At 41.1% G+C, this 12,436-nt stretch overlaps 2 protein-coding genes across 9 annotated transcripts in view; one reads left to right on the forward strand and one right to left on the reverse strand.

The window, feature by feature from the left end:
- The window catches only part of PPME1 (protein phosphatase methylesterase 1), a 40,274-nt gene extending 35,719 nt beyond the window's left edge, over window positions 1-4,555 (reverse strand). For 4 of the 5 annotated variants that reach the window (XR_001512186.1, XR_001512187.1, XM_006777930.2 and 1 more), the window contains exon 1: window positions 4,250-4,555. Coding sequence is in view for 3 of the 5 variants with exons in the window: in XM_006777930.2 (XP_006777993.1) it covers window positions 4,250-4,350 (101 nt within the window). In the remaining 2 variants the exon portion in view is untranslated. Of the gene's footprint in view, window positions 1-4,114; window positions 4,219-4,249 lie in introns of those variants that run through there. The other variant, XM_015557497.1, reaches the window with a different exon arrangement.
- A 225-nt stretch (window positions 4,556-4,780) lies between these two features.
- The window catches only part of C2CD3 (C2 calcium-dependent domain containing 3), a 107,381-nt gene continuing 99,725 nt past the window's right edge, over window positions 4,781-12,436 (forward strand). For all 4 annotated transcript variants that reach the window (XR_001512185.1, XM_006777931.2, XM_015557494.1 and 1 more), the window contains exons 1-3: window positions 4,781-5,025; window positions 7,025-7,294; window positions 11,585-11,742. Coding sequence is in view for 3 of the 4 variants with exons in the window: in XM_006777931.2 (XP_006777994.1) it covers window positions 4,971-5,025; window positions 7,025-7,294; window positions 11,585-11,742 (483 nt within the window). In the remaining variant the exon portion in view is untranslated. The remainder of the gene's footprint in view (window positions 5,026-7,024; window positions 7,295-11,584; window positions 11,743-12,436) is intronic.

The raw sequence follows: 12,436 nt of genomic DNA on the forward strand, positions 1-12,436 counted from the left end.
CGAGTAGCAAAACATTACTACCTGCCAAATATCTTCCTGTATATGCCATGGGGCTGAATGGAGAATATATACAAACTATAATATTTATTCTGGGCCAGCTTTAGCTCTGGCTCCAGCTCTGAGGCCTCTGCTGCTGAAAGCAGGTATCTGGTTTGTTTGGGTTCTATAATCAAAACACTGTATCAACTCCAGCTCTGAGATCCTGGCAGGCTGAAAGCAGGTTTCTGGGGTTTTGTTTAGCTTCTATATTTGTAACAATGTTTCAAACTGCAAGCTCAGAAGCCGGAAGGCAGGCAGAACGTTGGTTTCCTCCGTCACTGAAGCAAGCAAGCCTCATGTTAGCTTCAAGCTGCTTGGCTGCCGGCCGCCATCTTGGCTGGCAGTTAATTTGCATATCTCGCTGATTAGCCAATGGGAAGGGTAGCGGGTGTACACCAATTACCATGTTTCTCTTTTATTAGATAGGATAAGAGTAATATGAGGTTTACTCATACAGAAGGCATTTTCCCTATATTTGGGATCTGAAATATTTCCCTTCAAAAGAAATTCATATATATGTCTTTAAGGAAGATTCAACATCATTAAAATGTTTATTCTAAGTTATTTTATATATTTAATATAGTCCCAATAAAAATAATATCAAGATTTTTTTTCTGACACTAGTCTAGTTGGTTAGAAAGTTTATTTGTAAGAATAAGTAAGAGGACCCAGGAAAATGTTAAAAATGAGGGAGAACCTACCTCTACCATGTACTAATACATATTAATGATGCCTAATTAAAAGTGTAGCAGTGGCACATAAAAAAAGGAAAAGAAACTTCATAAACCCAAATCTATGTGGAAATTTGGTATATAATAAAGATGTCATTTTAATCGGTAGAGAAATGCATTATTTTTTTTAGGTGAAATACATAATGGGAAAAGGACTTTTTAACAAAAGGTGTTAAAAATAACTGGACAGCCTGTGGATAAAGATAAAACTGACTCTGTTCCTCACTCTGCACATCAAGATAAATTTGAAATGGGTGCAAAAAAAGAAACCCTACTGGTCTTGAAAAAAACAAAACAAAAACATATATGAATTTTTTTATAACCTGGGAGAAAATGTATTTCTATGATTCAAAATCCAGAATATGCATACATCTAAATAAAGTTAGTAAAACTGAGGGCAAAAGTTTATGAAAAATAGTTAAAAGAGTAAGAAATTGGCAAAGAAACAGGCCCAATTTGAAAGTTAGAGATAGATGGGAAAGTGGGAAAAGTGGTAAGATAAGAAAAAAGCAAGTGAGTAGAGGAAAAATAAAGGATGCTTTGAAATTGGTGGAAGTGAGACTTCATAAATCAGGACCCAGGGGAAAAAAAAACTAAATCCTAGAGTATTTGCAAAGAAGAAACAAACACAACTCAATTTAAATATTGCCAAGATAACAAGTATGAATCCAAAAAAACCACAATGGGTCTCAAAAGTTAAGAAACACATGTGCTAGATTAGCATGGCCCTTGCACAAGGATGACACACAGATTCATGAAGCGTTCCATATTTAAATAAAATAAAAAAAGAAAGAAACCCAAGTTCTAGTCCTTAGCCGCCAGCCCTACCACCAAGCTTCTAGGATACCTCAGTATGAAGATGTGAGTTTCAGTTTGTCATTTATTAAGAAAAAATATTGTCCCCTGCTCCTTAGTTTACCTTACAGAATGCAGAATTCTGAGTCTCAGTTTCCTCAGCTATACAGTGAAATGTTGAGATGAGATCGTTTCAAGAGCTCTCTTCCAGCTTTATGATTGTAGGGGGCAATGGGTCTGTATTATCACTAACATTAGACTTAGAGGAGGCCTGCCTATGTCCCAATAAGAAAGAAGAGAAAAAAATATATAAAAATAAGCCACTTGGCGACCACATAAAATTCACCAACATATGCTTTTCTCTTTACAATAGTATAAAGAAGCTGCTTTCTAAAGAATACTTTCCAGGCCCTAACTTGTTTGGCTCAGTGGATAGAGTGTCAGCCTAGGGACTAAAGTAGTGGACCCACCCCATAACAAAGAAACAGAATTTCCGGAGGATGAGGCCCAGAAATCAGGATTTTAAAAAGATTCCCAGGTGATTCTAATATGCAGCCAAGGTTGAGAACCACTGGACTAAAGGGTCCCAGGTTTGATTCCAGTCAAGGGCATGTACCTTGATTGCCTGGGCACATCCCCAGTAGGGGGTGTGCAGGAGGCAGCTGATAGATGTTTCTCTCTCATCGATGTTTCTAACTCTCTATCCTTCTCCCTTCCTCTCTGTAAAAAATCAGTAAAATATATTTTTTTTAAAAAGAATACTTTCCAGGATAAGCAGTTAACCTAAATTAAGACCAAACATCTATTTAAAGACTAAGTTACTAACAATTATACAATCTTCTAATCAGCAGATTTTCCCTTTATTTTCTCTTAGTATTTTTCTTCAGTTCTTCCTCTTCAGAGAACTTGATTTGACAAAGTGAGAAGCTGAGCTCTTATTAAACTCATCTGAAGCATGTATAGCTATTAAAAAGGTAATATTTTGGCACAGTTTCTAAATCAGAGTGCTGGTATACTGAAAGATCAAATTTTAGATGAAGATAGGTAACAACTAAGCTACATATCAACAAAAATGTTACATTAATTTTATACTCCAGGTAATTTTCCCCAATAACCTGTTATGGGTCCATTTCCAAATCCTCCTCATTATTCATGCTGCAGTCCTATCTTTCTGTCTTCCAAAGCTAAAACAATTTTCTTAAACGTAGCCTTCTACCACCTCTTTCTGTTGTGCCTCAACTGGCCTATCTTTTCCTGTCAAGGTTCTCGCGTTTTTCTACTGTAGATCACAGGTCTCCCCTTCAATTCTTAATTTCCTTCCCTGGTTTTTCCAACCATTCTCACCAGCTCCTACTGCTTTAATTCACAGGATTTTCCTTGCTCTTCGCTGTTAGTTAGGGCCTGCTTTCACAGTACACTCTCCCATCCTCATCTCCTTTTCATCCGTGTTTGTACATATCACTTCTTCACCGCCTGAGGTTTCTCTTCCCTGGTCCTCAACCCCAAGAATATCTACCAAATCCATCTCTAGGTTCCTGAACACGTACTCTGTCTGACGACCTTCTCCCCAAGTATCCTCCCAGCCCCTTCCCTCTGGGCAGTCATCCGTTTCCAAAATCTTGTCTGATGCTACCAACACCCCTCCGAACCAACTTGCCCATTCAATTCTCCCTGCTTTTCAGCAGCTAACCCTGTCTGTCCCCTTCAACTCATTACGCTCCCTCCTACACATCCCTCCGCATCCCCTAAACCTGGCCCGAGCCACTCAGCAACCTAAAATGCCGCGTCTCTCTCTGCAACGCCGCTCCCTCCTCCCCTGGAAATGGTCTCCCTGAAACATTTTAAGTAGCTACTTTCCATGCTCCATTAACTCTGTTTTTTTCAAACCAGCACACGGCTTCCATCAGACCTATTCGCCAGGCAAAAGCTAGCTGCCCGCATCTTCCTCTTGAAGCTTCCCGTGCACTAAACTAAACCCCGCTCCTCGTCATTTCTCCATGTCTAGAGCCCACGGTCGCTCCTCGAACCCCCTCGGTGCCCTCCCTTCTCATCACATCCCTCTCACCCTCCACAGTCCTCTTGGCTGTGGGATCCATCTTTCCTCGGGCCTCTCCCCCCAGCTTCCTCCTTTCTCCCAACTCCCCGAGTCTGCCTCTGACACCTCCGAGACCCTCTCGAGAACCCAAAACTGCTCCCTCGTTCCTTTCTTTCTCTAGCCCCGCTTCCGAGGTCCTCCGGTTCTCAGAGCTTTTCTAACATCTAGCTCTCGCCGTCTTTCTCCTCCTCCTAAATCTTTCCCAAGTTGCTTCCCTCGACTCCCAACTTTTCTCTCAGTCATTCCCCATTTCCCTCCGCCCTCCCTGGCAGCTTCAAACCCACCTCTGTCATCGCTGGACTCCCTTTTTTCAAACCTCCTCCATCCCTTCCTCTGCAGGTGCTTCCTAAGTCTCTCTGCCTTATTCCTTTCTCCCTTCAATCCTATCTGTCCTCCAATTTCCATCAACTTGGCGCCTCCCGGAGAGCCCACACCTGGCTTCTGCTACACCTACACGTCTCCAGGCCGCCGCCGCCACCATTCTCTCCGCTCCTTAGCCTCCCTTGCCGTGCAGCTCCAAACGCCCAGAGACACCATTCTCCAACGGCCAAGGCCTGGCCTCTAAGAAGAAGGGGTCCGGGTTACGTACCCCATTCGCATCTTGGCTCCGCTCTGATTGCCTCCGTTGCCGGGTAGAGGGGGGCGAGAGGGCAGGCGGCCGAGGTGCATGCTCTTCTCGAGGGCGGACATGAAGGGGAGGCCGCAGTCACACAGGAGCCAAAGCTTAGTCCCAGGCGAGGTGCGGCCCAGCTGGTCCCAGCTCGCCCCTGTAGCTGCTCCCAGTCGCCTCTGGACAGCACTCAGCCAGCCGCAATACCACCCACAGACCACCGGCGTCGTAAACTCCACCCACTCTCTTCAGGCGGTTTCAACGGAAGTGCGCAACCGGAAACTTCACAAAGGAAGCCGGGTAACGGAGTCTGCGGACCCTTCAGACCCCTAGCGGAGAACTCCACGGAACCTCGCCGGAAAGAGAAGCGCCCCTGGTGGCAATGCACTCTGGGCAATGGAGTCCTCAAAGGATGTATCCCTTTGCGCCTGCGCAGCTGGAGGCGACCGCGTCCAACCCCGCAGAGGTAGAGTAGCAAAGCATCGTGGGTGTTGCAGTCTATTGGCGGTACGGAGTCTTGGCGCCTTCCCTTCTCACCGCTTCCCGGACTGTTAGAGGAGGAGCGGCTGCTTTGTGCCTCCCAGGCTGCCCAGCGGCGCCGTTGCCGGGGAACGCAGGCGCGGTGGGAAGAGATGGCGGGAGGCTACGGCTTAGGTGCTGGGGCCGGAGTTGAGTTGGCGAAGAAAAGTTCGGCCTCGTCATGAAACAACGGAAAGGCCAGGGGCCTGGGGGCGGCCGTGGCCGCAAGAAAGGAGGTAACCTGAGCGGCCAAAGTTGGAGGAAAGCGTAATAGGGTGGAGTTAGGGATAAGGGTGTAAGGTGTTCTAGGGAGACCCCCATACCTGCCTGTAAAAAAAAAAGGGGGGGGGGTTGGAGGGGGGAGAATTACCAGGGAATCAGGATTAAAAAGAGGGCAATTGGCTCTCCAACGAATGGAAAGGAAATAGGGGCTAGAGTGGGGTGGGGACGTCAAACTGGGCAAATAAGTGGGGCGAAGTGAGAGCTAAAGGGTACAGGGAGGACGCTTCTACATTCTACAGATTTTTTCTTTCTTTTACGTTTTAGAAATTGAGATATAATTGACATAACATTATGTTAGTCTCCGGCAACTTTCACATGTATAATACACTGTTACCTACAGTCACCGCGGCATGCATTACATCCCCATGACTTGGGCGGGCTTTTAGTAACCACGTTAAACGTGTGTGAGGATATACCTTTGGAGGTCCATATAGGACGGAAGAAGCATAAGTTGGGGAGGGGAGTATGTCAGTAATCCCAGTAGGCAAGGGCCATTGCTTTATACGTCACGGAGTCCTCGAGAAGTAGCACAAAATAGGACTCAGTAAATATTCGATGAATGAGGGAAGCATGAGGGGCTTCAGGCGGGAGTGGGGAAGGATAGTTGTGGGGAGAGAGGAAGGAGTGGGAGTTACACGTGTGGTAGGTAGGGTGGGAGTGGGGACAGGGCAGGAGGCTCTCTGAAGGATTTGAGATGATGAAGAGTGTGTAGGTAGCAAGAGGTTATCATCAGGTTAGCGCCCTCGGAGAGACACAAGGTCACCAGGAGAGTAGGAAAAATGTTAGCTGCAGTGAGAAGTCACCCTAAGAACCCAGGGCAGATCAGGAAACTGGAAATTGAATCTCTACACACAGGGCTGCCTCAAAAAACAAAACAAAACAAAAAAAATCAGGTGACTGTCTTTTTACATTACATGCAAGGAGATGATAGAAATAGTGATCATACATTAGGGGTGAGGACGGAAGCTGCAGGCTGGACATGACTCTTACCCAACCGTGTACAGATATTTAAACAGTTTTAAGGAAGTGCCTTTTCTCCCAGGAATGATGAAGCATGGAAGTGGCCAGTTTTGCTGCTCCCTGTGTCAAACCAGTCACGTTTATTTGGTTGATAGGAAAATCAAAGTAGACATAGCACAAGAATGCCCTACACGCTGTACCATATACATATGTAGTAATGCTCATATGTACACCTGTGTATAACTTTTATATTTATCCATAAAGATTATGGTAGATTTTTTTCTTTTCTATAGAGAACAGAGAAGGTGTTCATTTCAGAAATCTGAAGAGGCATTTATATAGATATCTCATCTGAGAGGCTCCAGTGTATTTTCTTGTGAGGCCTGCCCACTCCGTAAGGGAAAAGTCAGAGGAATAGAAAAGTGTGTGTGATGTAGGAATGGTTTCTTATATCTGAGTCTTGGTTAGAAACATTAAAGGAGAGTTTTATAGAAAGCTATGATTAATTGCCTCATTTACATTTTGTTATTTGTCTGAAAGCCAGTAAATATTACAAACCGAACTTTGTGCCAAAAAAAATAGTGTAGAATATGAAGAATATAACCTCTGTACTCATTAACTGTATGATATTGGGCAGGAAAGTAAACATAGACAATTTAAGGTGGTCTTCATTAAGAATTGTAGACTTTGCAATAATCAAATCAACAGTAGTTGGAAGAAAATTTTCAATTACTGAGATTTGCATGTCTTAACTTAGTATGTTCTTTACTTATAATAACCTGAATCAAACCCTAAATACTAATTTGTTACCAGGATGACTTAAGGGACCCAAATAGGCTATTCTATGGTCTGATTTGTTAGTTACTTCTCCTTTATTAGGATAGATAGGATAAGCCTGCTGTCTGTTTTTGTGTATTTTTATTCAAAAAGCAGATTATATGTTTTCTGTATTTAGTCTAAATTTTGACTTGTTATTCTTGAATTCCTCCACAGGTTTGAGTGACATTCCTCCATCTACAAGCCTACCACCTCTAGTTGAAGGCCAGCTACGCTGCTTTCTGAAACTTACTGTTAGTAAAGTCATATGGAAGATTGCAAAGCCTCCCTCTTGTGTACTTGTCCGAGTGAGATGGTGGGGAGAAACATCAGATGGAACCCTCTTTTGTCCCACGGACACATTGCAGACTGAACCAAAAGCTGTGAGAACAACTACACGTTATGCTGTTCGCTGTGGTCCAAAGCAATTTACCTCTTATCTAACAGGTATGCTTTTGTCTTAATCATTTCATCTATAGACCTAACTAGAGGCCCGATGCATGAAGATTTGTGCAAGAATAGGCCTTCCTTTCCCTGGCTGCTGGCACCGCAGCCGCCAGAGCCGCCTTCTGCCTTCGTACTGCCCAGAGGCCCGGAGTGGCCGGGGCGGGGCAGAACGCCTGCGCCGTCGCAAGTGTCCCGGCCTGGCCACCATCATCTTTGGTGCATCAATTTGCATATTCCCGCCTTATTGGTTGTGGGCACCACCATCTTTTGTCTCGAAGTGATGGTCAATTTGCATATTCCATCTTTATTACATAGGATAAGCATGTATTAATGTTAGCAATAGGTGTTACTATGTACCTAGTATCTGTGGCATTGTTAATTATTGAGGATCAAAGAGGTATTATACTGACCATCGTTATTAAGAGTATACTATGCACCCTAACCGGTTTGGCTCAGTGGATAGAGTGTCGGCCTGCGGACTGAAGGGTCTCGGGTTCGATTCCGGCCGGGGGCGTGTGCCTTGGTTGCGGGCACATCCCCAGTATGGGGGTGTGCAGGAGGCAGCTGATCGATGTTTCTCTCTCATGGATGTTTCTAGCTCTCTGTCCCCCTCCCTTCCTCTCTGTAGAGAATCAATAAAATATATTTTAAAAAAAAAAAGAGTATACTATGCGCCAGCAATTGGTTCATGTTATTTCTAATTCTTAATAAGCCTGCAAGATAGATATTTTATCTCTTTTATAGATGATGAAACTGAGGTTCAGAGATTAAATCAATACTCTCTAAGGTTACATAGTTGATGATGGCAAAACTAGGATTTGAACCCACTTTTGTCTGACACCAAAACTTTTCACCAAATCATGCTTCTTTAAGTAATAACTATAGTCTTTGCTCTGGGACTTACATTATGCTCAAAGAAAAAAGATATAGACATGAAATTTACTAACATTACAAGAGAATACATACTAAGTGCCAAATGAATGGTTTAGTGAATTAGTACTACAGGTTTTTAAAAAGGGAAGGATCCCTGTATAAGAATTCAGAAGCCCAATTTTCTTCATTTCTTTTCAAGGAAAATATTCTAAATGTACTGTATTATTTTTCAATATTTAGGTCGGACTTTCACATAAACACATTTTTGGATCATGAGGTTATTTATCAAATCAATCCAGTTTAAGTCAGTAAAAATCAAGCATTTATCGTGTAAACATTGTTGGGCTAAGAATACTGGAGAGCCAAAGATGAATTAAAGATTAAAGATTTAATTAAAGATCTGTCCTTAAGAAGCTTACATTCTATCAAGAAAACATTTTGAAAACATCAAATGTAAAGAACAATAAAAATTCAGTAATTCAGAAAATATATATTGAATATTTAGCATGTGCTACACATTGTGCTAGGCACTATGGGATTACAAATGTGAATAAAAGTGTAATCAGAATAGTATCTAATTCTAACTAAATTCACAGAGTTTAGTTATAATAGTAGGTAGAAAGTGATAAGTGCTATTAAAGGATACCCATAGATACTCATGTACTATAGACCTAAAACTTAAGTCTGCAGGTGGTATTTTTATACAATTTTAACAAATGAAGAGTGATTAGAAATTCCTCAGGAAGAAAGAAAATATCTGTTAATATGATAATTAACAGGTCAGAGACTTATTTGAGCAAGCTGTGGTAAAATAAAGAATGCATTAGCCCTAGCCAGTTTGGCTCAGTGGATAGAGCATTGTTCTGTGGACTGAAGGGTCGCAGATTCGATTTCAGTCAAGGGCACATACATAGGTTGCAGGCTCGATCCTTGTCCCTGGTCCGGGCTCATAGGGGAGGCAACCAATCAATGTGTCTCTCTCACCTCAATATTTCTCTCTTTCTGTCTCTCCCCCTCCCTTCCACTCTCTCTAAAAATCAATGGAAAAATATCCTCAGGTGAGGATTAACAACAATGAAAAAAGAATGCATTAGACTTGACATCTGAACATTAGGTTGTTATCGGCTGTGGGATTTTGGGAAAGCCCCTGCCCATTTTTGACCCCCTTTTCCCTCATCTGTGAAATGGGATCAAATGGCTGCCCTTTCTATGGAAAAGCAGCCTGATTGAATGAGAAGAGCATGGGTTTTGAAGTCAGACAGTCTTGAATTTGAATTCTGGCTTTAGGATTGGATTCTAGGTGATGCTGGAAGGTCCTTAAGATCTTGGAGCCTTGGTTTCTTATTAGTTATGTGGGGATAATAGCACTTACCTAGAAGAAATTGTTGTGAAGATTGAACAAAAAAGTTTTGTGTCATTACTGCTCCAGTACCTGGCACATATGAGTATGTGTGAGTCTTACAAAAATATAATGTCTTAAGTACAGCATAGGGAATCTATAGTAATAAAAACGTAATATGCTAATTAGACCGGACATCCTTCCAAACAAAGTCGGTGCCAGAGGGAAGCCCTGGCCCCGAATGCCAGGGGAGGGAAGGCCTACTCTTGCACGATTTTCGGGCCTCTAGTATAGTCAATAACATTGTAATAACTATGTACAGTGCCAGGTGGCTAGGTGAAATATTGGGGGTTCCACTTTGTAAAGAATATGATTGTCTAACCACTATCTATGCAGGACACCTGAAACTCATAAAAAATAACATTGAATATAAACTGCAATTGAGAAATAGATTTTTTTGAAAAAATACCCTACCAACAAATACCAAGAAGGTTAAAGAGAGAGCGAATCTGAGTAGAAATCCAAAGAGAGAGAGAGAGAGAGAGAATATGAATCTGAGTAGAAATCCAAAATCGCAGGAAATTTGTATTTTCTAGTCACTCTGGCTATTCTTCTTTATTTACTCCTCCAGCAAACTAGCTGCTAGAAAAAATAAAAATGAATACAGGTTTTATTTTTTAAACAGTATGTGTGTACTGTATGCATACATAAATGAAGTCTTGGGCACTGTGGAGGATACAGAGATTTTATTTTATTTTGGGGGGGAAGTCTTGGGCACTGTGGAGAGAGTCTATTAAGAATTAACGTTTTTTTCTCCCTAGAAGTGATGAATAATGAAGCAGCATGGTGTAGTGTACTTTATATTTAGATCAAACTGAGTGTTAGTCCATTTTTGTGACTTACAGTTAGGTGAATTTAGGAGTGTTCATGACTTCTATGAGCCTGTGTTATTTTCAAATGGAGATAGAAATCCTGTATCATAAGTTGTTAAGAGAATTAGTGAGACATGGAATAGCCTGGCTGTTAGGAAATAACCAAAAAATGTTTGTACGCTTCCCTTATTCTGCATATGCACATCATTTTATAGTCTTCAAAGTACTTTTACATTTATTAGCTCATGATTTGCAGATAACTTCCATAGGAAGGTAAGACAGGGAATGTGATATAGGAAATTTGCTTAAAGACCTATAACAGTCATTAAGGATCTACCATGTGAGAGGACCCTGTGCTATGTTTTACTTGCAACACCCATCTCATATAGTCATGCTATATTGTGATTCCTGTTTTACAGATAACTGGCTTACACGGAAGTAGTTTTTAATATTGGCACTATAACACAGTTCTGTGTTAGAGTTCCTATGCTCTTTTCACTACAGTATTGAATCTATAGTGAAAATGAATCATTTTCTCAACTTTGGTAAACAAATATTCAGAAGTTATACTGTCCTGAAAGAATCTTAGATTCCAAATGAATGCATTATATTTCTTCTGCTGTAAATTATGACCATGACGGTATTAAGTTTGAGCGACTAACTGAAGAGTACAGTTAAGGAGTTTATTTTCATCCTGGTTAGTTCCAAATGCTCTCAGTATTTCAGTACTCCAGATACAATCAAGGAGTAAGCAATTAGATACTCGTGGGAGGCAGGGACTAACACTTGCATTTGTATAAGAGAAGCCCTTTGTTTAGTTCAAAACTAGAAATGGTGAGAATAAAAGAACTAAGAGTTACTGCTTTTTATATTTCAAAAGTAAAGCCTGAGTTCTTGCCAAATAAGTTAAAAAAAACTCTTGTTAATAAAAATTTTTAATCAAATACTTGATATGCTAAATTTTTTTGTTCAATGTAATTGTTTTTTCTCCATGCAAGGTATTTTGTCATTGTTCTTCTCTAAAACTTTGTTCTGTTAATCATGGGTTCACTCTCCCTTCTACCTCAGAATGATATAGTAAGTGCATGGTTTATCTGAAAATAAAATGATTTTTTAATGTAAAAATTTTTTTCTAATGTATACCTCTGTTCATTTAAAAAAATAAAAGTAAATGAAAGTATCTATATTATAATTGTTTCTGATTAGATATGGCTGTGCTGGTGCTGGAAGTAATCACCAAACTTGATCATCTTCCAATTGGTAGAGTTCAGATCAATGGATTAGCCAAGCTTTCTCCAACCCATCATATCAATGGATTTTTCAACATTGTTTCACCAACATCTAAGAAACTTGGAGAACTCCAGGTAAAGATATTTTAATTCTTTGTTGCATAGAATAAAAATTTGGGAGCACAAATAGGTGAGTCTGTTTGTAGGATAGATAGGTACATGACTCCCATATACCATGTTAATTCCCACTTAACGCCTTTGTTCAGATTTTTACCCAAAGGTATATGATATACCTTTGTTTCCCACTTATTCTTGATATTTTTTTCTATTGCTATTCAAATTCAGTAATCTTTTTTTAAAATTCTTTATTTTTATTGTTTAAAGTATTCCCCCATTGACCTCTCCCCAGCTACTCCCACCCCCCAGCACATACCCCCCGCCCCCTATTGTCTATGTCAGGGGTGGGCAAACTTTTTGACTCGAGGGCCACAATGGGTTCTTAAACTGGACCGGAGGGCCGGAACAAAAGCATGGATGGAGTACTTGTGTAAACTAATATAAATTCAAAGTAAACATCATTACATAAAAGGGTACGGTCTTTTTTTTTTTTTTTTTTTTTTAGTTTTATTCATTTCAATCGGGCCAGATCCAGCCCGCGGGCCGTAGTTTGCCCACGGCTGGTCTATGTCCATTGGTTATGCTCATATGCATGCATACAAATCCTTTAGTTGATCTCTTAACCTACCAACCACCAAACCCTGCCTTCCCTCTTAGGTTGGATGGTCTGTTTGATGCTTCTATGACTCTGGCTCTATTTTTGCCACAAATT

Source organism: Myotis davidii, unplaced genomic scaffold, assembly GCF_000327345.1.
Source record: "Myotis davidii unplaced genomic scaffold, ASM32734v1 scaffold169, whole genome shotgun sequence".
Taxonomy (NCBI): Eukaryota; Metazoa; Chordata; class Mammalia; order Chiroptera; family Vespertilionidae; genus Myotis; species Myotis davidii.